General features: G+C 47.7%; 1 protein-coding gene across 1 annotated transcript in view; it reads right to left on the reverse strand.

Moving 5' to 3' along the window:
- Positions 1-6452: 6452 nt before the first annotated feature.
- PEX5L (peroxisomal biogenesis factor 5 like) overlaps positions 6453-25891 on the reverse strand; it is a 115727-nt gene continuing 96288 nt past the window's right edge. The window contains exons 9-13 of the mRNA XM_033958834.1: positions 25799-25869; positions 24604-24801; positions 23854-24019; positions 12157-12314; positions 6453-7006 (exon numbers count right to left, since the gene is read on the reverse strand). Coding sequence (XP_033814725.1) covers positions 6802-7006; positions 12157-12314; positions 23854-24019; positions 24604-24801; positions 25799-25869 — 798 coding nt within the window. The 3' untranslated portion in view covers positions 6453-6801. The remainder of the gene's footprint in view (positions 7007-12156; positions 12315-23853; positions 24020-24603; positions 24802-25798; positions 25870-25891) is intronic.

The following is a 25891-nucleotide window of genomic DNA, read 5'->3' on the forward strand; positions in this document are numbered from 1 at the left end:
GTGTCGACTTTTGCTTTAGGGAGATAAATAAAGAAAGGGGTTGGGGGCGATGGAGAATGATATTGGGCAGAGGGATAGGAGAAAGAAGGATGGGATGAGGTATAGGAATTGGGAAGATAGAGACAATGGTGGAACAAAGGGACAGAGGAAGAAGAGGGCATCCTGGAATGGTGATCTCTTCACTCTCTGCATGCCACATCCAATCCTCGATCACACCCCGCTCCTACCGCACATCTCCATGACTGCCACTCCCAGCCTGTCTTCCCGTTCTCACATTGAATCTCTTCACTCATTTCACTCGCCCGGCCCATCACCCACTCACAACCTTTTTTTGTATGATCCCCTCACTCTCAACCCCCACCCCCACCCCCACCCCCCTCTAATTCCATCACGCTCTTTTCAGGCAGTTTCTTCCTCTTCAGTATGCTAAATCGGTCGGTGGCAGGAGTAAAAATGTTGGAATTTCCCCCCTGGCATTCTGAGGGCCTGTTTACAGTTTAGAAAAATGTTCAAGACACAATTGGATGTGGAGGCTTTTCTCTGAAACTTGAACTGTGATTATTGCACTATACTTAGGGCTCCTTTTACGAAGCTGCGTTAGCGGTTTTAGCGCACGCAGCTTTTTAGCGTACACTAAACCCGTGCTACGCAGCTAGAACTAACGCCATCTCAATGCTGGCGTCAGCGTCTAGCGCGGCCAGCAGTTTAGCGCGCACTATTACGCGCGTTAAACCGCCAACACGGCTTCGTAAAGGGAGCCCTTAGTGAAGAACAACATATAACTTCCTCCAGCTTTTGACGTTATTTTTAGTAGATTAAGCTATTACGTAATTGCACTGTTTGAAAGTGCAGTGGTACCTTGGTTTACGAGCATGATCCGTTCCAGGAGCATGCTCGTAAACCAAAACACTCGTTTATCAAAGCAGAGTTCCCCATAGGATATAATGGAGACTCGGACAATTCGTTGCTACTGCTGCCAGCGACCGACATAAACATAACAGAACTGGGGCACTGGGGCTCTTTCCACAGCCAACCAACCTCACAGGGGCCTTGCATCTTTAACTTCTTTTTCGTTCAGTGCTTACATTCATTTGCCGGCTTTCTCCTCCTTCATGCCGCAGTGCTCGTTCCAAGCTGCGGGCAACAGTTCCCATGTTCCCCCCACGGCTGACCCAGAAGCCCTCCCTGTGCTGCGGTGCCTACCTTCATGCCGGCTTTCTCCTTCTTGCCGCAGTGCTCGTTCAAAGCGGCGGGCAGCAGTTCCCACGTGCCCCCCGCGGCAGACCCGGAAGCCCTCCCTCTGACGTCGCAATGTCAGAGGGAACGTCTCAGGGCCAGCTGCAGGAGGCATGCAGGAGCTGCCGCCGCAGCCTAGAGCGAACACAGGAAGGAGGAGGGAGCCGGCAAGAAGGCAATGATCCAGAGGCGGCAGACGGAACAAACGCATTGCCCTCGAGCGGGCCACACAGGGCAGCAGGTTGGACACCCTAAAAGGCAAAACTGAAGTGAAAGAGCATCAGAAAGCGTGCATTGCAAGGTGTGGAGAGGGGGCTGCGGGATGTTTTACTTTGGGACATGCTCGTATAGCGAGTCAAGCTCGGTTTACGAGTCACAAATTTTACAAATGTTTTGCTCGTCTTGCAAAACACTCGTAAACCGCGGTACTCGTAAACTGAGGTTTGACTGTATTTTGTAATTGTGCTGTCTTTGAACTCTTGTGAATGATTCAATTGTTAACTGCTTAGTCATAGGCGGTCTAGAAATTTTAGAAATAAATACTCCCGAACATTTCCTCTGACACTTTCTCGCTTCACACCCTCCACTTTGTAACCTCCTCCTCCCCCCCCTCCTAAATATCTAGTTGACCTCTTTTTCTTTGCGACTAATAAACGCAGGAGAAGTTTGCATTTGAATTTCGTCTTTCCGCCTGTTAAAGGCTGTAAATTAAAAAAAAATACCATCAACACCTTTTGTCATAGCAGGCGGCTTTATGGGGTAAGGATTTGGAACATTTGATAATGCCCTCCAATTCCTATGAGGAATTTAGGAGACATTTAAAAACATATTTGTTCTCGAAATACTTGGGTAATTAGTTTGCATTCATGTGGATATCATAACTTCAGTAACTTGTATTGTTAAGCTTTTAATTTTTTATTCTATTCAATTGTATATCTTTTTTGTAAATTTTTGTTAACTGCATAGAACTTTACGGTTCTGCGGTACATAAGCTGATTGTCACGTTACATCCTCACTCTTTGCTGCTCTGATGTCATCACTCCCGTATTTCTATACTGCTTATCTTCTCCTAGTACCATTACCACCATATCACTTTCCTGACACTGACAGTAACCCTTTCCCCAAACCCTAAATGGGGGAGCCCCCCACCCTGTGAAAATACCCCTGATTTTATCACAGACATAAAGCAGAAATTACCAGCCTGGGCCAACATAATATGGCATTATTGGCTGTTAGATCAGGGCAGTGGAAGGAGGAAGATGTGGTTGTCTGGATAAGCTACTGCATGGGAACGGTGGCAGTATGCAAGGGGGGGGGGGGGGGGAAGTGAGGCTGCCGCAGCAGATTGGGGCTAAGGAGGGGTTTTTTATACACTGATAAGCCATAGAAAGTTAAAATAATGGGAGGAAGCCCTTTTCTTCTGAAATTGCTAGAAAATAAATGCAACGAAGTGGAGTTCCTTGCTGGAGTCCATCCAGTGGCATAGCAAGGGTGAGAGGCGCCCAGGACGGTGGCATCCCTCCCCCACTCCTCCCTGCCGCATGCGCACCCCCTCTTCCCCTCCACCTCTAGCTGTTCACTGCTGTGAGGAACAAGAATTTCAACGTGCTTCTCGCGACCCCATCGTCTCTCCCAGTGATGTCACTTCCTACGGGCGTCTCATAAGTGAGAGAGATGACAGGGTCGCAAGGAACATGCTAAAGTTGTCACTCGCGGCGATGAACAACTAGAAGTACGAGGAAGAGAAGGAGGGGGGACACGCGCGTGACGAGGGGAGGAGTGGGAAGAGGCAGGGGCAGAGAGGAGAAGGGGTGCCCGTGCCCCCACCAACATGGCATCCAGGGCAGACCTCCCCCCCCCTCCCTTACTATGCCAATGAGTACATCAAATGCAGAAAGATCTGGGAAAATCCACACTCATCTCAACACTTCTTTCCGCCGCAGGGATTTCGCACCGTGTCGCTTAGCCTTCTTTCCTAAGTTTCCAAGTTTAATTAGGATTTGATGAATCTTTTAATCAAACTTCAAAGCGATGTACATAGCTTCACATGCTGAGGAAAATTAGATCCTGCTTCCATCAAAAACATTTTACCCTCCTTGTCCAATCCATCATCCTCTCCAGATTGGACTATTGCAACTCTATCTACTTAAGCCTAACTAAGAAAAACCTCCACAGACTCCAACGGATTCAGAATGCCGCGGCCAAACTCATCTTCGCTAAAAGTAAATTTGACCATGTCTCCCCGCTCCTGGCCAAACTCCACTGGCTTCTGATAATCGCCAGGGTCCACTATAAATGCGCCTGTTTAGCTTTCAAAATCCTATATGGTATCCTCCCTTCCTTTATCCCTCTTTCTTGGAATTCCTCAAACCCTAATACCACCAGATCCTCCCACAAATTAAAACTATCCTTCCCCTCGCTAAAAGGCATTTCCCACACAGGAAAGCTAGGGACCTCCCTCCACTTCAAAATCACTGAGCTCTGGAACAACCTTACCTCCCCTCTTCGGAACTTGAGCTCTCTCCAAGTTTTCCGCAAACATCTGAAAACCTGGCTTTTCTCAAAAAATGTAAGTCTCCCTCCAACTTAGGAATCAAGGAAACTCTTATATCTTGGCATCCCAAGTCCTCTAAATTTTCTTCACACTTCTACCTCTAACCCTATGTTGTAGTTCCTTCCTATTTCTCCTACTGTAAACCGCGTCGAGCTCTACGAACGTGGAGATGATGCGGTATACAAACCTAAGGATTAGATTAGATTAGCTAAAATTTATACAACTTTCGGGGGGACAAACATACCACATTTAACCATAAATAAGACTTACGCATAAGGAGGAAAGAGGGACAGAAATACAATATTTTGAAGAAAATAAGACAAGAAGGGAATGGACAGGGTATCAATAAATAAGTAAAATCGCACGGCAGATCCTACTGCATAGAGGCCAAGAAAGAGAACTTGGCTCGGCCAAGCAAACATTCTCCAGCTGGTTCTCACACTGATTAACTGAACCCCTTCAGCTAAATGGAAACGACGAAGGAACGCGAGGCCTAACTGATCGCTAGACAAGATGCCAGACTCAATTAGTAGCTTGATATGATGGAAAATCGCTTCACGTGCGATGCCAAATCTAAAACTCTTTCCTAGATACCTTTGCATCTGGCTTCTGAGATAAGGATTCAAAATCAGATCAAATCATTTGGCAGGAAATGTTTTTGTTTTCCGGTACCATCTACCTTACATATGACAAGTGGAGTTACAGCAGCTATATAATTTAAAAGAATATCTTTCTTTTTAAGAAAATAGGAATTACCGTACTGTATAAATCTCTGAACTAGAAATATATTCTGTGTTAAAGTATGCCTGTGCAAGAGACTGGTGTGGGGCACTTGGCTAATATTTTGTATTCCCCCACCCCCACCCCGCTGTGCTGGGTCTACGAGAGTCTACATTCATGGCTTCTGTTAATGCATCTGCTTGCCCCTCTCTATCCTGCAGCATATTCCAGTGGCTACCTGTTTAATGTAGGCCATAAGATAACTACTTCCTTCTGGGCTGTATCATATGGCTGGGCTGGCTGTTTCCACAGGTGCCGCTGAGAAGGCGCATTGCCAGACGGCGCTCCTAGGAGGATTCACCCCTGGCTTCGCATTTGGACATTTACCTCAGTTCTCAACGGAACCTGCTGCCGCTTCGATACAGACACAGGACCCCTGAGGAAGGCAATCTTTGCCGAAACACGGCCCGTGTAGGGTCAAGGTTCCAGTGTTTACTTTGTTATCATTTTCAATAAAGTATCGTATATTTTTTTTATCTCCTGGCTCCAAGTCCAGGCTCCACTTTGTGTGTTTTTGGCCCGGCTGTGATCCCAATGCCCTCTACCTCCTTCTCAAAGGGGCTGTCACTACTTCTTCAGCAGTATTTCGAGCCTGACTGACCAAAACTTGAGCTACCTACTGTAGGGATGGAACTCATGATTCTCTTATGCAGGACCAAGCACTAACCCCTGTGCTCGAGGGATGACCTCTTCCACTACCATTTAAGAGCAAATGAGATGCCCATGTGGGATCCCTTAGAGGGTTAAGCCAAGGGAACCTGTCACCAGGAGTGGGATCCCTAGGATAGTAGACTTGGGGGTGGGTCAGTAGAGTGGGCAGACCTGATGGGCTATGGCCCTTATCTGCAATCACCTTCTATGTTTCTATCATAGGTATCAACATATTATAGTTTTCGATCTATGAATGCCCGTTGTCTTCTCTCAGAAACCCATCTAAGCTAGCCTTGATCACCCACCGAAATAAAAATCTACTTTTACCTGCCCACACACGGAACATTATTTGGTCCACTATGCCAGTACAGGAAGACTCTGCGTATCATTCTTTCTTACCGTATCTAAACAAACCTGCATAAATTTAAAAAATGCTAAAGTGCAAAATATCCATCGCATAAATGAACATGTACAGCAGAAATTCTAGTGCAATGTACTGCTTTTTGTATGCAAAACTAGCTCTGTAGAAAAGGAAAAAAGCTGCAACATCCATACACGAGAGTAGGGGGGGGGGGGTCCATGAAAGCCCCCATTGATTCATAGCTTAACAAAACATGTTTGCATGCACTATTTATGAAGCTGGCTTTTTTTTTTTTTTTTGCTCATAGTAATGGTCTGTTTCATTGTGGACGAGGCATGTTACAGGAGGACATCAGAAGGCAGGAGGTATGCTTCATTTCGCTTAATGCCATGATGATCTATGCACAAATTATGAAGCTTCCTTGATTGTGTCTTTCACAGAGCTGGTAAGTAGAGAGTTGCATGGGGACAGAAATCCCACCTATCCCCGCCCGTCCCCACAAGATTCCTCTCCGTCCCCACCTGTCCCCGTCAGGATCCTCTCCGTCCCCACCCATCCCCGCAAGGAATTACCTCCATCCCGCCCGTCCCCATAAAAAGCAGCAATTATTTCTGACAGGATCATCATTTCCACAGTTTCTTTTGCTGTTTTCCTTGTGGAATCTCTTTGGTTGAACCCTTTTTTTTTTGTTTTCTGTTCAGGTAATTAACTTATAAACCCCCTCTTTTACTAAGGCTGATGTGTCCATTACATTATATGGACGAACCCTGCTTCCAAAGCCTTCCATCCCCGTGGGAGTCCCCCTTGGATAGAGGGGGGTCCCTGTGGGAGTCCCGTGGGCCAGAGGGGGTCCCCGTGGGAGTTCCATGGGTTAGGGGGGGATTCCCGCGATCCCCGTTCCCGTGCAGACCTCTACTGGTAAGGGATCAGATATTCTTTCACCGTCTCGTTAATGTCCAGAGGTTCAGGTATCACGATGAAGCGGGCCAGACTGCTCTCTTCCAGAGAATGATCAGGCGATGTTGGCTTGAGCCGAACCCCCCCCCCCCCCAGTTTTCAACTTTATAAAGGTCTATCCTTTGTGCTTTTCAACAGCAACTGAGCAATCTTTGTAGGAATGAGTGCGTAAATTTATGCCCAGTCATTTGGAAGTAGAGTTAGTGCTTTTTTTTTCCTCATCCGTAAGAAAATACTTGTGCGGTTCCACCTCTCTGTCTTGTCACGGATCCAGGTTAAAAGCTCTCAAAAGAGCATCTAGATCGCCCACGTTGGCTGCTTGAAAGAGCTCTGGCTGGTCCATCATAGAAAGGGCGATTCTAAGGGCCGCCCAAATGTTGCCCGAGATCACAGGGTAGGGAACTCGCTGTTGGTACCGACTCTTTCTCTGCAAATTCAGAGCCGTGAGGAAATTACTGGCAGCCTCCCTGAAACAGAAATCACGAGATTATTAAAAGCAAGGCACATGCATTCAAAAAGGTGACCTCTCTCAACAGTTCATTGCTTGATAAGTTTACATACATATACAGTGGTACCTCGGTTTACGAGTGCACCGGTTTGCGAGTGTTTTGCAAGACGAGCAAAACATTTGCAAAATCGGTGCCTCGGAAACCGAGCATGGCTCGATTTACGAGCACCCCCCCGCAATCCGGCACCCCCCCTGCGATCCGGCACCCCCCTGCCTTGAACCGGTACCCCCTGCCACGATCCGACCCCCCCCCCGACATGATTGGGCACCCCCCGCCACGATCCGACCCCCCCCCCGCCATGACTGGGCACCCCCCCGCCACGATCCGACATCCCCCCGACACAATTGGGCACCCCCCCGCCGCTTCTTACCCTCATCTGGGCATTCTTGAAGATCGGCCCTCGTCTGCTGGGCCTTGAGCATCTGAGCATGCTCAAGGCCTGCGAGTTCACGTTCTGAACGTAGGTGAATAGTAGATGGAAGGGGTAGAGAGAGGGAAACAGACACTGAATGGAAGTGTGGAGGACAGGGGGAGCAGCCGTTGGAAGGAAGTGGGGAAGAGAAAGAAAAAAAGCCACATGCAGGATTGAGGGAAGAGGATAGAGTTAGAAATAAAGATAGACAGACAGGGGGCCAGGGAAAGACACAGACAGAAAGAATGACAGCGTCCAAGGAGAGAGAGACAAATAAAAAAAAACCCAAAACAGACAGACAGACAGACATCTACTCTAGCACCCGTTAATGTAACGGGCTAAAACACTAGTTAGAAATAACATAGTCTAATACACGTATGCCAGCTATCATCCAACACTTCCAGATGACCTTAAATCCGCCAATTTGAATCTTGGAGTTCAACCATATAGTTTGATTTGTTGATTTATGAATTGGAAAAGGTGTTACCAAGAAGGCAGTGCAGGCAAATCTCTCTCATGCATATTCATTGTGGACATCTTGAAAACCTGGCCTGCCAGTGGATCTTGAGGACCGGACTTGGGCAGCCCTGATCTTGAGTCTCTTTTCACACTATTCTTAAGTATTGAGGTGCTCTACTTGCTAATGCATTACAGGGCTCCTTTTATTAAGCCGCGGCTAACCCCCGCGCTGGCCTAAAAACTGCTTTAGAGGAGGCGGTAGCGGCTAGCGCGGCCGGTGGTTTAGCGCGCGGTATTACACGCGTTAAACTGCTAGCGTGCCTTTGTAAAAGGAGCCCAAAATATTTATCAAATTAAACTTTTGCTCATAGTGGACTACACATTGAAGTGCTCACTTTGCAAAAAATATTTCTATGGAAGAGGGAAATATGAAAAATCTTGCATAGTGCTGAAAGTTTGGAACTTTGGCATAACGAGGGGTTCACTGAGTTTGGTTTGTTTTTTTTGCATTGCCTTCTTTTGTGATAAATGGGCATTTTAGTAAATCAGCCTCTTAGTAAAGCTATCAAACATTCACACCCCCTTTTACAAAACTGTAGAAACATAGAAAGATGACGGCAGAAAAGGGCCATAGCCCATCAAGTCTGCCCACTCTACTGACCCACACCCTAAGTCTACTTTCCTAGAGATCCCACACCTAATGACCCAATTCCTTAACTCGACCCTCGTAGGGATCCCACATAGGCATCCCATTTATTCTTAAAATCTGGCACGCTGTTGGCCTCGATCACCTGTACTGGAAGCTTTTTCCAATGATCAACCACTCTTTCGGTGAAGAAATACTTCCTGGTGTCGCCATGAAATTTCCCGCCCCTGAGTTTGAGCGGGTGCCCTCTTGTGGCCGAGGATCCTTTGAGAAAGAAAATATCATCTTCCACCTCGACACGTCCGGTGATGTACTTAAATGTCTCAATCATGTCTCCCCTCTCCCTGCGTTCTTCGAGAGTGTAGAGCTACAGTTTGTTCAGTCTCGCTTCGTACGAGAGACCCTTGAGCCCCGAGACCATCCTGGTGGCCATCCGTTGAACCGACTCGACTCTTAGCACATCTTTATGGTAATGTGGCCTCCAGAATTGCACACAGTATTCCAGATGAGGTCTAACCATGGTTCTGTACAATGGCATTATGACTTCAGGCTTCTGGCTGACAAAACTTCTACGGATACAACCCATCATCTGCCTTGCCTTAGATGAATTAGTGTATCTGACTTATATGTAGTGAAAAGGATTTTTCACAAGGGACAAGGCATCTATAGTTCATTCCAGGTGATACCGTTAGTTCACCCTTAATACCTTGTGTCAAAAAGAGCTTTTCAATACATTTTTTGCCCTCAGAGATGCCACCAGAAGATCACAATATCATATCTTCTGGCTTTACGCACCCAATCGTCATTGGGTCAATATATAGTGTGTATATAACTTTCTTATTATTTTTCAATTATTTTAATTTGTTTTAAGACAATAAATAGTTTAAAGGAGTTTTTCCATAAATTAAATACTTAGCTGACTGGTGGTTGGTGGTTAGCAAGGGATTAATGAGCCAACATGTTTCACCCTTAGAGGGGGTTTCCTCAGGGCTACTATCCCTTTTTCCTACCAATTATTCACGACATGACCACCCAGTGAAGTTTTTTGAGAACTATAGTTGCCTTAGATGAAGCCTTCTGGTTTTTGTGGTTTTTATCGCCGGCGCTAAAAGCGCTCTAAGGTTTGGTAAAAGGAGGGGGGGGAGTAGTTTTAAAGGGCAGGCCACAGTATGACCCATTAATCTTTCAAATTTTAACCAAATAGATTTTTAAAACCCCCATCTAAAATGCCTTTGAAAATTCATAGCAATGTGGCAACAACTGTTAAGGAAATAACTAGAGTTTTCCGGTGGAGATTTGAAAATTACTACTGTAAATTATTTCTATAGCGCTACCAGACATACGCCGCGCTGTACAGAGTCACAAAGAAGACGGTCCTTGCTTGAAAGAGCTTACAATCTAAACCAGGGGTCTCAAAGTCCCTCCTCGAGGGCTGCAATCCAGTCGGGTTTTCAGGATTTCCCCAATGAATATGCATGAGATCTATTTGCATTCAATGAAAGCAGTGCATGCAAATAGATCTCATACATATTCATTAAGGAAATCCTGAAAAACCGACTGGATTCCGGCCCTCGAGGAGGGACTTTGATACTTCTGATCTGAACAGACAAGACAGACAAACAGGATGCCAAGGATTAGAGAATGACATGGGGACAAAATTTGTCCCCAATCCCGCAAGAACTCAATTTCCTCATCCCTTTCCTGTGAGTTTTCTCGCTGTCCCAATCCCTGCCACATTCCTGTAAGTTCTGCATTAACTGCACAAGCCTCGAACACATGATTTGAAAGTGTTCGAGGCTTGTGCAGATGAGGACGGAGCTTAGGCATTGGTGGAATGAGGCATTATGACATCACAATCTGAGCTCTAGAATGTTGCTACTTGTAGCTTGTGCAGATGAGGACGGAGCTTAGGCATTGGTGGAATGAGGCATTATGACATCACAATCTGAGCTCTAGAATGTTGCTCCTTATGATTTTAAAGGGTTTGAGGCTTGTGCAGATGAGGACGGAGCTTAGGCATTGGTGGAATGCGGCATTATGACATCACAATCTGAGCTCTAGAATGTTGTTACTTATGATTTTAAAGGGTTTGAGGTTTGTGCACATGAGGACGGAGCTTAGGCATTGGTGGAATGAGGCATTATGACATCACAATCTGAGCTCTAGAATGTTGCTACTTAGGATTTGAAAGTGTTTGAGGTTTGTGCACATGAGGACGGAGCTTAGGCATTGGTGGAATGAGGCATTATGACATCACAATCTGAGCTCTAGAATGTTGCTACTTAGGATTTTAAAGTGTTCGAGGCTTGTGCAGATGAAGACGGAGCTTAGGCATTGGTGGAATGAGGCATTATGACATCACAATCTGAGCTCTAGAATGTTGCTACTTAGGATTTTAAAGTGTTTGAGGCTTGGGCAGATGAGGACGGAGATTAGGCATTGGTGGAATGAGGCATTATGACATCACAATCTGAGCTCTAGAATGTTGCTGCTTATGATTTTAAAGTGTTTGAGGCTTGTGCAGATGAGGACGGAGCTTAGGCATTGGTGGAATGAGGCATTATGACATCACAATCTGAGATCTAGAATGTTGCTACTTAGGATTTTGAAGTGTTTGAGGCTTGTGCAGATGAGGACGGAGCTTAGGCATTGGTGGAATGACGCATTATGACATCACAATCTGAGCTCTAGAATGTTGCTACTTAGGATTTCAAAGGGTTTGAGGCTTGTGCAGATGAGGACGGAGCTTGCAGGAATGGGGCAGGGACAGGAAAAGAACTCACGGGGATGGGACGGGAAAATGAGTTCCTGCGGGGACGGGGAAAAATTTGTCCCTGTGTCATTCTCTATCACGGATATAGTTAAGAGGAACGGTTAATCTGCTGGCTAGGTTGGTAGGCAGTGGGGTGTAGGGTTATGGATCGAAGGCTATTTCAAAAAGGTGGGTTTTCAGTCTGCTTTTAAACAAGGTAAGGTAAGGTGCTTGGCAAATAAAAGCGAGGAATTTATTCCAGGTATAGGGGGCAGCTAGACGAAAGGAACGAAGTCTGGAACTGGCAGTGGAGGAGAAGGGTACAGCTAAGAGCGGCTTATCTGAGGAACGGAGTTCTCTGGGGGGGGGAGGCGTATAAGGAGAGAGAAGAGAGGAGAGATATTGAGGGGCAGCAGAATGAACACTCTTGTAGGTCAGCAATAGGAGCTTGGATTGTACGTGAAGGTGGATAGGGAGCCAGTGAAGAGATTTAAGGAGAGGGGTGACATGAGCGTAGCGAGGTTGGTAGAAGATGAGTCATGCGGAAGAGTTTTGCATAGATTGCAAGGGGGAGACCAGTTAGAAGTAGAAGAGAGCTTGAACAAGGGGTCCGGGTAGTGTGCTCAGAGAGGAAGGAGTGAATTTTGGGGATGTTGTAGGGATAGAAGTGACAGCCCTTAGCAGTTTGTTGGATGTGCGTAGAGAATGAGAGATCGGAATCGAAGACGACTCCAAGGTTGCGAGCAGAGGAGACTGGAACGATGACAGTATTATTTACCGAGATGGAAACCATTCTCATGGAACTTGCTCCAATAGCCTCTCTTCCTTGAGTAACTCACCTGTGAGCGCCAAGATTGATGCAGCTGATTCCTAAGTTGTATCTGGACCTAATGAACCCCGGTTGTATTTCTAGAGCTCTGGTGTAGGCCTCCACCGCTTCTTCGCTTCGGTCGCCATTTGCCAAGGTGGCACCAAGGCGGTTCCATAAGGAATAGTCCTGATAAGAAAAGAAAAGAGAGGATGGAATAAAGAGAATACATTGAAATCCTCTGAGACATGCCAGGTTATTGTGTCTCTTCTAAGTAGTAAATTTAAAACAAACCAGAGAAAACGTATCTTAACATGTAATTAAACTCTGGAATTCGTTGCCAGAGAATGTGGTGAAAGCAATGAGCTTAGCAGGGTTTACAAAAGGTTTGGACAAGTTCCTAACAGAAAACTCCATAAGCCATTATTAAGATGGACTTGGGAAAAATCCACTGTGTATTTCTAGCATAAGCAGAATAGTCTGTTTTATTCTTTTGAGATCTTTGCTAGGTACTTGTGACCAGGATTGGCCTCTGCTGGAAACAGATACTGGGTATGATGCATCTTCAGTCTGTTCCACTATGGTGATGCTTATATTAAGAACATAAGAATAGCCTCACAGAATCAGACCCATTCTCACGGTAGCCAATCCAGGTCTCTAGTACCTGGCCAAAACCCAAGGTGTAGCAATATTCCATGCTACCAATTCAGGGCAAGCAGTGGCTTCCCCCACGTCTTTCTCAATAGCAGACTCTGGACTTTTCCTCCAGGAACTTGCCCAAACCTTTCTTAAAACCAGCTACGCTAGCCGCTCTTACCACAACCTCTGGCAATGAATTCCAGCGCTTAACTATTCTCTGAGTGAAAAAAATGTCCTCCTATTGGTTTTAAAAATATTTCCTTGTAATTTCATCAAGTGTCTCCCCCCACTAGTCTTTGTAATTGTTGACGGAGTGACAAATCGATCCACTTGTAACCGTTCTACTCCACTCCGGATTTTGTAGACTTCAATCATATCTCCCCAGTATGAGAGTCCTCCTTCCAGCCCTGCCTCTGATGAATAAGAGATGGTGGAGGGAATGCTGGTGAGCACATCACAGACCAGCTTATAGAAGTGAGATTGGGAATTGCTAGTTTTCTGAGCACATTGAAGTTTTTTTCTTCTCTGGAAGGAGTATTGCTAGTGTGTGGCATTAAACAGCTAGATTTTTTTCCATTAGTTCTGGTGCATTAAGCTTGCAGCTTGAAGATGCACACTAGAGAATGACACGGGGACAAATTTTCCCCCGTCCCCGAGGGAACTCATTTGGCCCGTCTCATCCCGGAGAGTTCTTTTCCTGTCTCTGCCCCATTCCTGCAAACTCCGTCCTCATCTGCACAAGCCTCAAACCCTTTGAAATCCTAAGTAGCAACATTCTAGAGCTCAGATTGTGATGTCATAATGCCTCATTCCACCAATGCCTAAGCTCCGTCCTCATCTGCCCAAGCCCCAAGCACTTTGAAATCATACGTGTTGGAGGCTTGTGCGGTTAAGGCAGAGCTTACAGGAATGGGGCAGGGACAGAGACAAAACTTGCGGGGACGGTGAACTTGAGTTCCATTCTCTAATGCAGTGATTCCCAACCCTGTCCTGGAGGAACACCAGGCCAATCGGGTTTTCAGGCTAGCCCTAATGAATATGCATGAGAGAGATTTGCATATGATGGAAGTGATAGGCATGCAAATTTGCTTCATGCATATTCATTAGGGCTAGCCTGAAAACCCAATTGGCCTGGTGTTCCTCCAGGACAGGGTTGGGAACCACTGCTCTAATGCATACCATGTACCATAATGTACAGCACTGCATGGCTGATAGCACTATAGAAATAATAAATAGTAGTAGTAGTGCTTGATTTAGGCCTATCCTACTCTCTTGACTGCAAGCCCCAACATATGGCGTTTCAGGGCTATGTGGAAGGGTTACACTGCAGCGCACCACCATAACCAAACAGCACGGAGAATGCTGCACACTTCTATTTATTTATTAACCCCATCCCCCCTTTTTTACAAAACCATAGCGTGGTTTGTAGCACTGGCCGTAACGGTAACAGCTCTGACGCTCATTGGAATTCTATGCGCTATGCGCTAAAAACCATGCTACGGTTTTGAAAAAAGAGGGGGGGGGGGTAAGTTTGTTAATATTATTACCAAGTAAATACTTGTACAGAAAGAAATTCAAGTCCACAATATTTAGATCCAAGAATACAAAGAGTAGACTTAAAAAAAAAATTACCCTCTCTATGACAAACAAATTTTCTGGTTGTAAAGGAGGCGAATTTGGATTTTCACCAAACTAATAATCCACATGTACATTTGCAATGTGCATAATTTGGCTGCATACAAAGAACAAACCCCCTGAGAACCAGCAGGTAGCGAGCGATAAGTTGTTTTGCTGCCTGCTGCCAGCATTATTCGAATGCTAGGCCCTGTCTGGGCTTTGGCACTGAATATCCATTTTTTTTTAGTTGGGAAAGTCATTTTTAAAATCCAAAGGAAGAGAGCAGAGTGTGCCTGGTCGTCAAAATCTTCTTTATTAGCAACCAATGATAAAATCCATGTACAAAACAGTCTTGTCAATCGCGAGAGCATGTTGCAAATCATGGACTCCACAGAAAACAAGGCAAACAACCCCACGACAAATGTCCAAGAAGAAGAAATTGGAGAAGGAAACGTACACATCAACCTGGGATAAAAAATTGAGTTTATTAAAAGCAAATGAACAATACAAGAGAGTCAATGTCTCTGCTGATCTCTTCAAGACCCGACATGGTCCGTATTTCGGCTTCAAGGCGGAAGCCTGCCTCAGGGGTATCTTTGGACATACCAAGTAGCAAGTGCTCATAAGAAACTCAAATAAAATTGTTATCCCAGGACAAGCAGGCATGATATTCTCACACATGGGTGACGTCATCTACGGAGCCCCAGCGCGGACAGCTTTTCAAGCAAACTTGCTAGAAGTTTCAAGTTTGCACACTGCACCACGCATGTGCTAGCCTTCTTGCCCACTAGAGGGCGCATCTCCACCTCGTGGTCCTCAGTTCATTTTCATCCGCGGAGCCAGAAGCCCTGTGGATAATTTGTGCTCGTATTGCCTTCTGTCGCCGCGGCTGTGTGCGGAATTTCGACACGGTCGCTGCGTTATTTGTGTTTTCTTTCTTTGTTTTCTTCTTTTTTCAAAAAAAAAAAAAATAAAAAATTCTAACTTTTCCGTTCGCTCCGGGGGCTCCCGGTAGCCGTGGCCGAGGAACCTCGTTTGTTCCCGGCCTTGTTTTGGGCCCATGTCCCGGCCCGTAATGGGATTTAAGAAGTGTGGTAGGTGTGATAGGCTTTTGTCCATCACTGACCCTCACAGGTGCTGCCTAAGGTGTTTGGGGCCCCATCACCCGACAGCATCGTGCCCTAAGTGTGCCACCTTCCAGAAACGGGCCCTTACTCGTCGCAAGGCCCGTATGGCTGATCTCTTTGCCGTCGATACCCCGACGGGGAAGGCCTCGAGCTCGGCCTCGGCTTCGGCCCCGGCCTCGACCTCGGCCTCGACATCGGACCCCTCGGCTACCTCGAAGCCGGTTGCCTCGCAGAAGCAAGCCCCGGGTAAGTCTCCACTTCCTTCCTCAGTTTCATCTACCAGGAAGCCATCCTTGGGCTCTTCGTCGGCGGGACCGTCGACCTCGGCCCAGTCCAAGGTGTCGAAGGGGTTAGCCCCGAGGGAATACTCGATACCGAGGTCGCCCTCTGCGGAGCGCCCCCAGGTGTTGCCTCCGGGTCTCACGATCCCGGCGTTCCAGGAATTGCTTCACGCCTTAATTTCCTCGGAGCTCTCCAGGGCCATTGAGACCTTGCAGCAGGCTTCGGCCTCGCCTTCGGTCTCTGCGGCCCCGCAGTTGGCGACCTCGGCCTCGGGCACCGGCCTTTCAGCGGCCGAAGCTCCCTCGGCCTCGACCTCGACGCTCCCCTCGGATCCGACCTCGGTGAGACAGCCTGAGGTCAGTGTGCGGTCCCGAGACAAGCAGCACCGGGTACGCCGGATCTCCTCGTCCTCGTCCCCGAGGTCTTCACGGGGTTCATCGCCCTCGAGCAAGCCTCGGGCGAAGCACCGCCTCAAAAAGGCCAAGCGGTCTCGAGCCTCGCCTCTGAGGAGTCATCGCTCGACACCGCCCGAGGGCGGGGCTTTGCGTGTCGAGGAACTCCGCCTCGACAACCCCGATCTCTTACGGTCCCCGATCCGGGAGAGTTCCCGTGCCTCCTCGCCGAGGCGGAAGGGACGGGCCTCCATACCCCGTACCCCGGGGGGTTCCCCTAGGGGGTCTCTTCGGCGGACTGTGTCCCCGACCCCTTCGAGGTCACGATAAATTCGGCCGCCGTCTGTATGCTAATTCCCAGATGGCCACGAGGGTCCTCAACTATGCTTTCGCCTATTCTTCCTACCTCAGATCAATGGTCAAGGATCTGCCAGATTTTCAGGGGGTGATCCCAGATTCACACAGGGATAGGTTTGCCACTTTTGCGTCGAACCTGTCCCAACTACGATTCTATCTGTTTCATGCGGTATATGACGCTTTTGAGCTTGCCTCGAGGGTATCGGCTTGTGCGGTAGCCATGCGCCGGCTGGCGTGGCTACGGACCCTCGAGATGGACCCCAACCTGCAGGAGCGATTGGCCAATCTACCCTGCGTCGGGTCGGAGTTATTCGACGACTCCCTAGAGGCGGCTACCAAGAGGCTTTCTGACCAAGAGCGCTCTTTGGCGTCTCTGGTTCGCCCGAAGCCTAAGCCGTCGCCTCAGAGGCCTTTTAAGCAGCCACCTAGGCGGTATCCTCAAAAATCGACACCGGCCTTTTCGAGACCTCCACCCCGACGCCCTACCCAACAGGGTAGAGGGGGGCCCTCCAAGCCCGCTGCGCAGGGGGCATCCAAGCCGGCGCCGTCCTTTTGACGGGATGAGCGGCCGGGGGCTGGCCCCCGCCGCGAGGTCGCCCAACCCCCTCCCCATCGGGGGTCGGCTCACGGCTTTTGCCAGGGCTTGGTCAGGGATTACGTCAGACGCATGGGTGCTCCGGACCGTCTCAGAGGGCTATTCGTTGAACTTCTCCAGGCAGCCTACAAACATGCCTCCCGGGGCGTGCCCGTCCAATCGGAGCCAGTTGGCCCTTCTCCGAGAGGAAGCCAGGGCCTTGTTGAGCCTCCGGGCGGTCGAAGTGGTGCCTCTCGATCAGCAGGGCCGGGGATTTTATTCCCGTTACTTTTTGGTCCCAAAGAAGACCGGGGACTTGCGCCCCATTTTGGACCTCCGGAAGCTCAACAAGTTCCTGGTCAGGGAGAAGTTCCGTATGTTATTGCTTCCGATTCTGTATCCTCTATTGGACGAGGGGGACTGGATGTGCTCCCTGGATTTGAAGGAAGCGTACACCCATGTTCCGGTGCATCCCGACTTTCGGAAGTTTTTAAGATTTCAGGTCGGGGGGTTGCACCTGCAGTACCGTGTACTACCCTTCGGTCTGGCTTCGTCCCCTCGGGTATTCACGAAATGTATGGTGGTGGTCGCGGCTGCTCTGCGCTCCCGGGGGTTGCAGGTCTTTCCCTATCTGGACGATTGGCTGATCAAGGCCCCGACAAGGGAAGGAGTTATTTCAGCGACCCAACAGACTATCACGCTTCTTCAGGGTCTAGGGTTCGAGGTGAACTTTCCCAAGTCTCACTTGCGCCCGACTCAATCCCTCCAGTTTATAGGAGCCGTGCTGGACACGGTTCTCCTCCGTGCCTTCCTCCCTTCTCCACGGCTGGAGGCACTGCTTCGCTTGGGCCGGCAGGTTTCGCAACTGCAGGTAGTGTCGGCTCAACGTATGATGGTGCTTTTGGGGCACATGGCATCGACGGTCCAAGTGACCCCATTTGCCCGGTTGCATCTGAGGATTCCTCAGTGGACCTTGGCCTCGCAATGGCGTCAGGACCGCGACCCAGTATCTCGACGTTTGACTGTGACTCCGTCTTTCAGACGCTCGCTCCGTTGGTGGACCAACTCTACCAATCTGTCCGGGGGTTTGCTCTTTCGCGTCCCTCCGCATCGCAAGGTCCTGACGACGGACTCTTCGGAGTATGCGTGGGGAGCTCATCTAGACGGTTTATGAACGCAAGGCCTATGGTCGGCCGCGGATCGTCGGTGTCACATCAACGTGTTGGAGCTTCGTGCCATTTATCTGGCTGCTCGGGCCTTCGGTCACCTCCTGCGCGATCAAGTGGTTCTCGTTCGGACGGACAACCAGGTGGCCATGTATTACGTAAACAAGCAAGGGGGGACGGGCTCTTGGCCTCTGTGCCAGGAAGCCCTGCGCCTTTGGACATGGGCCGTCTCTCAGAACATCTTCTTGCGGGCGGTTTACATTCAGGGGGAGCTGAATTGTCTGGCAGACAAACTCAGTCGTCTTCTCCAGCCGCACGAGTGGTCGCTGAACTCCCGGGTTCTCCGCGAAGTCTTCGACCGCTGGGGGACTCCTCAGGTGGATCTGTTTGCTTCACCCGAGACTCACAAACTACCCCTCTACTGTTCTCGGGTGTACTCCCGGGACCGTCTCGAGGCCGATGCTTTTCTTCTCGACTGGGAGGGGAGGTTCCTTTATGCGTTCCCTCCTTTTCCTCTGATTTTGAGAACGCTGGTTCATCTAAAATCGACCAAAGCTACTATGATTCTCATTGCGCCTCGTTGGCCAAGACAGCACTGGTTCTCCCTGCTTCTTCAACTCAGTGTCAGGGAGCCTCTGCTTCTGCCTGTCTTTCCCTCTCTGCTGTCTCAGAGTCGGGGTTCGCTGTTACATCCCAATCTTCAGTCTTTACATCTGACGGCTTGGTTCCTTTCCCTTTGACTTCGGTTCCTGTTTCTCAGTCAGTGCGGGAAATTTTGGAGGCCTCTCGGCAGGTCTCGACTAGGCTTTGTTATTCCCAGAAGTGGACCAGATTTTCATCCTGGTGCTCCTCGAACCACCTGGACCCGAGTTCGGTTCCTGTGTCTTCGGTGCTGGAATATCTGTTGCATCTGTCGAATTCTGGTCTGAAGACGACTTCCATTCGAGTGCATCTTAGTGCCATTGCTGCATTCCATCAACATCTCGAGGGTCGTTCCCTCTCTCTGCATCCTCTGGTTTCTCGTTTCATGAGGGGTCTTGTGAATGTTCATCCTCCTCTCAAGCCTCCTCCTGTGGTGTGGGATCTTAATGTGGTCTTGGCTCAACTGATGAAACCACCTTTTGAGCCTATCGACAAATCTCTTCTTAAGTTTCTTACTTGGAAAGTGGTCTTTTTGATTGCGCTCACGTCCGCTCGTCGGATTAGCGAGCTACAGGCTTTGGTTGCGGATCCTCCTTTCACTGTGTTTCATCATGACAAGGTGGTTCTTCGCACCCATCCCAAATTTTTGCCTAAGGTTGTGTCTGATTTCCACCTCAATCAGTCCATTGTTCTTCCGGTATTTTTCCCGAAGCCCCATTCTCATCCTGGTGAGACGGCGCTTCACACGCTTGACTGTAAGAGGGCGTTGGCTTTTTATCTCCAACGTACTAAGTCTCATCGGAAGGTTCCTCAATTGTTTTTGTCCTTTGATCCTAATCGGGTAGGACATCCGGTTTCCAAGCGTACCTTATCCAACTGGTTAGCTGCTTGTATCTCTTTTTGCTACGCTCAGGCTGGTCTCCCGCTCTCGGGTCGAGTTACGGGGCACAAGGTCCGGGCGATGGCAGCTTCGGTTGCTTTCCTCCGTTCTACTCCTATGGAGGACATATGTAAAGCTGCCACCTGGTCTTCGGTTCATACGTTCACCTCCCACTACTGTCTGGACTCCTTGTCCAGGAGTGACGGCCGGTTTGGCCAGTCGGTGTTACGTAACCTGTTTTCCTAAAATTGCCATCCTCCCACCTACCCTCTTTCTGGTTGGCTTGGAGGTCACCCATGTGTGAGAATATCATGCCTGCTTGTCCTGGGATAAAGCACAGTTACTTACCGTAACAGGTGTTATCCAGGGACAGCAGGCATATATTCTCACAACCCGCCCACCTCCCCGGGGATGGCTTTTCTTTGCTTGATATGGAACTGAGGACCACGAGGTGGAGATGCGCCCTCTAGTGGGCAAGAAGGCTAGCACATGCGTGGTGCAGTGTGCAAACTTGAAACTTCTAGCAAGTTTGCTTGAAAAGCTGTCCGCGCTGGGGCTCCGTAGATGACGTCACCCATGTGTGAGAATATATGCCTGCTGTCCCTGGATAACACCTGTTACGGTAAGTAACTGTGCTTTCCACTCATGTGGAACATTTTTATTTCTCGTGGAGTGCTTGCTACTTGGCGTTTCCAAGTGCTTTTCCTTTGAAAGGCTATGGTTGCTAATAAAGTCATTGGTTGCTAATAAAGACGGTTTTGAAGACCAGGCAGGCTCTGTTCTCTTCCTTTGAATTTTGCTGCTATTTGTACAGTGGCGATTGTCTCCATTGTGGTTGTAAGTCATTCTTAAGCCGTTGACTGTCTAAGCCAAACGGCTTACAGATTGGACTGCTATTTATGCGGCCTAATTTAAGTGATTATCTTATGGGGTTAAGGTTCATTTCATTAATTTCAGTTCAATTTTTGCCTTCATGAAAACTAGGAAGAAATTCTATGACTGTTTTGTAGTTGCGTAATTCAATAATGGTGCAATCAGTTGTGTTTGATAAGAGCTGAGCTGAGTGTTGATTGGTTGATTCGGGCCAGAAGTGAGGTCTGAGTTGGAGGGAGGGCTTTAAGTGCTTTTGTCTGTTTCCTTTGTTCTGGAGCTGGTCTCAGTGTGGCTGCACTTTTCAAGGCTGCATTGTTTGTTCCCCCGATGAGCCAAACATTGATGAAACAAGGTCGCTTGTTGGGAAGATTGGAGAAGACGTGACACCATTATTACATAACATTAGAGATTTCTATTCCGCCATTGCCTTGCGGTTCAAGGCGGATTACAAAAGAATTACAAAAAACGTATTACAAGAAGAAGATATCTGGTAATTTCTAGTGGAGATAAAGAGGTTGCTCTGGGGAATTGGGAAGGTATTGGGAAGTGGGAAGGAGCTAGCGGTATTAAGTCGTTTGCAGGAATTTCTTGAAAAGTAGGGTCTTTATTTCTTTTCTGAATGTTTTGTAGTCTGGGGTCATAATCAGTAGCTTGGAGATTTGGTTATTCTTTAGATTTAGGGTGTCCTATTAAAAATTAAAAAGTTCCCAAGGCGTTAGGGTTTGATTTGTAGTTGTGTGTGGTCATTGTCAAGGTAAAACAGTTTTATTTTGCTTTGATTACTGGTAGAAATGTTAATGGTACAATGTATCTGCCGTATTTGCACCAAAATAGAATGTTGATTATCGTCCCCTAAATCACAGGTCCAGTTATGATGATGTAATATGGCTTTTCTTCTCTGTAGTGGAGGTGACCAAGAAACACAACAGAACACCAAAGGCAATTTAATCATTTTAATGTTGAATTTCTGTCAGATTCAACATGGTTGTGTTTCAGCCTCTAGGCCTGCATTAGAAGTCTTAAACCTAAGAGTGGACTTTTTTTTTGTGTGGAGACTATATGGTATGGGATCAATTTGCAAACAGCTGAATAAGCTTGCTATAAAATTCAGACTGGCTTGCTGATCGCTCAGAAAAACCAAGGGGTATAAAGTAACTTCGCTTTCGCAATGCTTGCAAAGTTTTACTTTTATATCAAGCTTACTCAACTTGCTTGTGAATTGGTTTTTTCTTGTTCCCATACCATATAGCAGTGTATCGCAAACTGTGCGCCCCCTGAGATTTCAGGTGTGCTGCGACACACTGGCGTGGAGGAAAGTCATTCACTCTGGCTGACTGCCTACAGGACGTGCCTCTCGCGGCGAAAGGCATGTCCTGTAGGGAGTCAGCCAGAGCGGATGACTCTCCTCCTGGCTGGCGTCTCTCCTCCTCCTCTCCTTGCATCTCCCGAACCCCTCCACCGAAGCGGGTCACAGCCAGATGGGCCTCTGTGCATGCATGGATGTCGACGCACTTCCGGGTGCCTTCTGGCCGGGGCACTGGATTTAGTGTGCCACCGGCCGGAAAGTTTGCGAGACACTGCCATATAGTCTCTATACAAGAAAAACTCCATTCTTAGGTTTAAGACTCCTGATACAGGCCTAGATGCTAAAACACGGTGTCAGGTCAAAAGTGCGCCGGGACAAAGGCGCGCGCAGACAACTGAGCGCAATGTGGAGGTGCGCGCCGAAGAAAATGACTGTTTTAAAGGGCTCCGACGGGGGTGTGGGGGGGAACCCCCCCACTTTACTTTATACAGATCGCACCGCGTTATGGGGGCGTTGTGGGAGGGTTTGGGGGTTGTAACCCCCCACATTTTACTGAAAACTTCACTTTTTCCCTAAAAAACAGGGCAACAGTTAAGTTTCCAGTATAATGAGGGCGCTTACAACCCCTCAAGCCCCCCACAACGCCGCCACGATCTGTATTAAGTAAAGTGTGGGGGGAGGGGGTTCCCCAACAAAAACCCCCGTCTGAGCCCCCTAAAAACACTCTTTTTCTTCGGCATGCGCTTCCGTCTTGCACTCAGTTGTCTGCGCGCGCCTTTGTCCTGCGCACTTTTGACCTGACACCGTGTTTTAGCATCTAGGCCTGTATCAGGAGTCTTAAACCTAAGAATGGAGTTTTTCTTGTATAGAGACTATATGGCACTAAATGACACTAAATCCAGTGCCCCGGCCAGAAGGCACCCGGAAGTGCGTCGACATCCATGCATGCACAGAGGCCCATCTGACCGTGACCCGCTTCAGTGGAGGGGTTCGGGAGATGCAAGGAGAGGAGGAGGAGAGACGCCAGCCAGGAGGAGAGTCATCCGCTCTGGCTGACTCCCTACAGGACATGCCTTTTGCTGCGAGAGGCACGTCCTGTAGGCAGTCAGCTGTCCTTTTGATCACTTTTCTCCTCAACAATGAATTTCCTGTCTAATTACTTCTCTTTCTTCTTCCCCTCTTGAAGTCAGTCAATTTGTACCTTTGCTTAATCTTTTGTAAACCGCATAGAACTTCATGGTATTTCGGTATATAAGCTGTTATTATTATTATTATTATTATTTGTCTTTGGTGGTTTTGTCTATGAACCCTAAAGCACAATCGTGCCGAGTCTGCTAGAAATTCAACATTAAAGTAATTAAGTTGCCTTTGGCATGCCGTTGTATTTCTTGGTCACCTCCACTGCGTTTGGTTTCTCTGCATGGCCTGTGGAGGCTGTTCCGTCCTGTTCCCTTTTCTTATCTGTACACATGTTGTTCGATTCCATAAACATTAAATAAACAGAGTTTTTGGTGGGTTTTTTTTATTTTTTTTAAAAAGGTCCCAGGTCATAAAACTGAAATAGTCTGAGAATTCCTCGAGGCTGATCATATCTCCTTACATTTTACAGATCATTGAAGACGTGAGAAAATGCAGGGGGTTTCTTGGAACACCGAAAATGAAAAGTCACTGCAGAAAAGTAATTACAGGCAGCTCTGTATAACCACGGAAATATCGTTTCACAGATCTTGTTTAAAATGGTCTTTCTCCCCGTCAGACGTGACCAATCAGGCATTAAATTAGTGACAACACAAACGACAGCTTGCTCCTAGTTTGACTAAGAGACTCAGAAGAAGAGCTTCTGATCCCTGAATTTCCAGCTCGTTCAATTTACCTCTGGCCGAACAGTTAGAGCGGCATGAAAAGCATCGACCGCCCGACCAAATTCTCCGCTAAGATTGAAGAGCACGCCGAGCCCCGTCTGCAAATCTGGGTCTATCACGTCGCCATTCTGGTGAGCCGCCTCTAGGTACAAGTCCTTCACTGCTTCCAGTGACGCGCTGGAGGGAAACAGAAAAAAGAAGGGTGGAGAGGCCTCACTGTCTAGTTTAGCACGTTCAGGCCAGTCAATGAGCCCCTCAGCAACCCTCTCCCCTCCCCCACCAGCTAGTTGGGTTTTTAGGATATCCTTTTAAAAAAATTTTATGTCACCCAAGGCAGGGTACAAGAATAGTCTGGACAAAGGCAGTAGGCAATTTCAGCAAAAAAAATAAGAATTGACTTGAAATAATAAAAAAAAGAAATCGTACATGAAACAAAGTTCGGAAGTACAACCACAACCCGCAACAAGTGTGAGATCAAAGATTCAGAATTTGAAAGAAAAACTTGCCCCCTTCTTTTACGAAACTGTGATAGCAGTTTCTAGCGCGGGGAGCCGCGCTGCTCCCAACGCTCATAGGAAGCAGAGCGGGATATTCAGCGCGGCTCTCGGTGCTAAAAACCGCTAGCGTGGTTTTGAGAAGAGGGGGTTAGTGGGGGGTTTAACCCTTTTGAATATCGAAACCCCCCTCCACCCCTTTTTTTTTCAGTCACCTCTTTTGGAATGACCTTCGGCCTTTCTCAAGCACTGTTTCCTTTTGCTTACCTGCCAACATGTGTTCTGGACGTTCTCCGGGTGAGGCCAGGTGATCCAGTTTTCTTTTTCACCAGGTACTTGTACTTCGAATTTTGCCTGATCCAATTCCGGAGAGCTTCGTAGGCCTCCTGGTGCTGACCGGTGTTTGTGTAACTCACAGCCAATGCCATCAGGGCTTTTAAATTATTGGCCTGTAGCTCTAAGCACCTATGAAGAAACACACACAAATTTTTTATTGATTGTACACAGTACTTTCCATTATACATCTCGGCTTTCATCTCTGTTCAGCATTTACTATCTACCCTGATGGATTTCCGTCCATCAATTGCTTCATCTTGGACAGTCTGGACCGGGTTCATTTTGTAGAACTCTGATCCAGGTTTGCGGCTCTGTTTGATGAAGATCCTGTCGGTTTGGTTTATATGCTGTCCTGGCATTCTCAGGCATATATGCCAGAGGATGTGGTAATAGCAGTTAGAGTAGCTGGATTTAGAAAAGTTCCTGGAGGAAAAGTCCATATTATGGTCTGCTATTGAGAGGAAGCCACTGCTTACCCTGGATTGGTAGCATGAAATGTTGCTACTATTTGGGTTTGTACCAGATACTTTTTTTAATCTATTTAATTTTTATAGATAACTTATAGTGTGAGTGGTTTACATTCAGATACTCAAGTATTTCTCCCCATTGGTCCTGGTGGGCTCACAATCTGACTAATGTACTAGGCCACTCCACCACTCTCACTTATGACCTGGATTGGCCACTGTGGAACCAGGATACTGGGCTAGATGGACCACTGATGTGACCCAATAGGCCTATTCTTGTGTTCTTATGTGAGTCAATCAAGCCATTGTGACATCACTGATGAGGTTGGCTCTTAGGTACTGGTGAAATGAGGTATTATGACATCACAGTCTCAGCTCTGGAATGTTGCTGCTATTAGGGTTTTTACTAAGTATTTGTGACCTGGATTGGCCACTGTGGAACCAGGATTCTGGGCCAGATGGACCACTGATGTGACCCAGTGTGGCTAGTCTTGTGTTCTTAAGCTCTGCTACACTTTTTCTTTTGTTTAATGGTACATGTCTTGGCCTTTCAGGAAAACGATACTTTTTCTTAGCAATGCATTAATTATGCAAACTTAAAGGACACATTTCCAAAGTCAGATTACATAACAACAAGCCCTTTTATAATTAACCTTGTTTACCTTTGGAGGGAGACAATGGCTGCCTGCTCATTCTCATTCTCCGCCTGGGTTATTCCAAGACACTGCCATGCCTGAGTAGTAAAAACATTACAA

The sequence above is a fragment of the Geotrypetes seraphini genome, chromosome 9, assembly GCF_902459505.1.
Source record: "Geotrypetes seraphini chromosome 9, aGeoSer1.1, whole genome shotgun sequence".
NCBI lineage: Eukaryota > Metazoa > Chordata > Amphibia > Gymnophiona > Dermophiidae > Geotrypetes > Geotrypetes seraphini.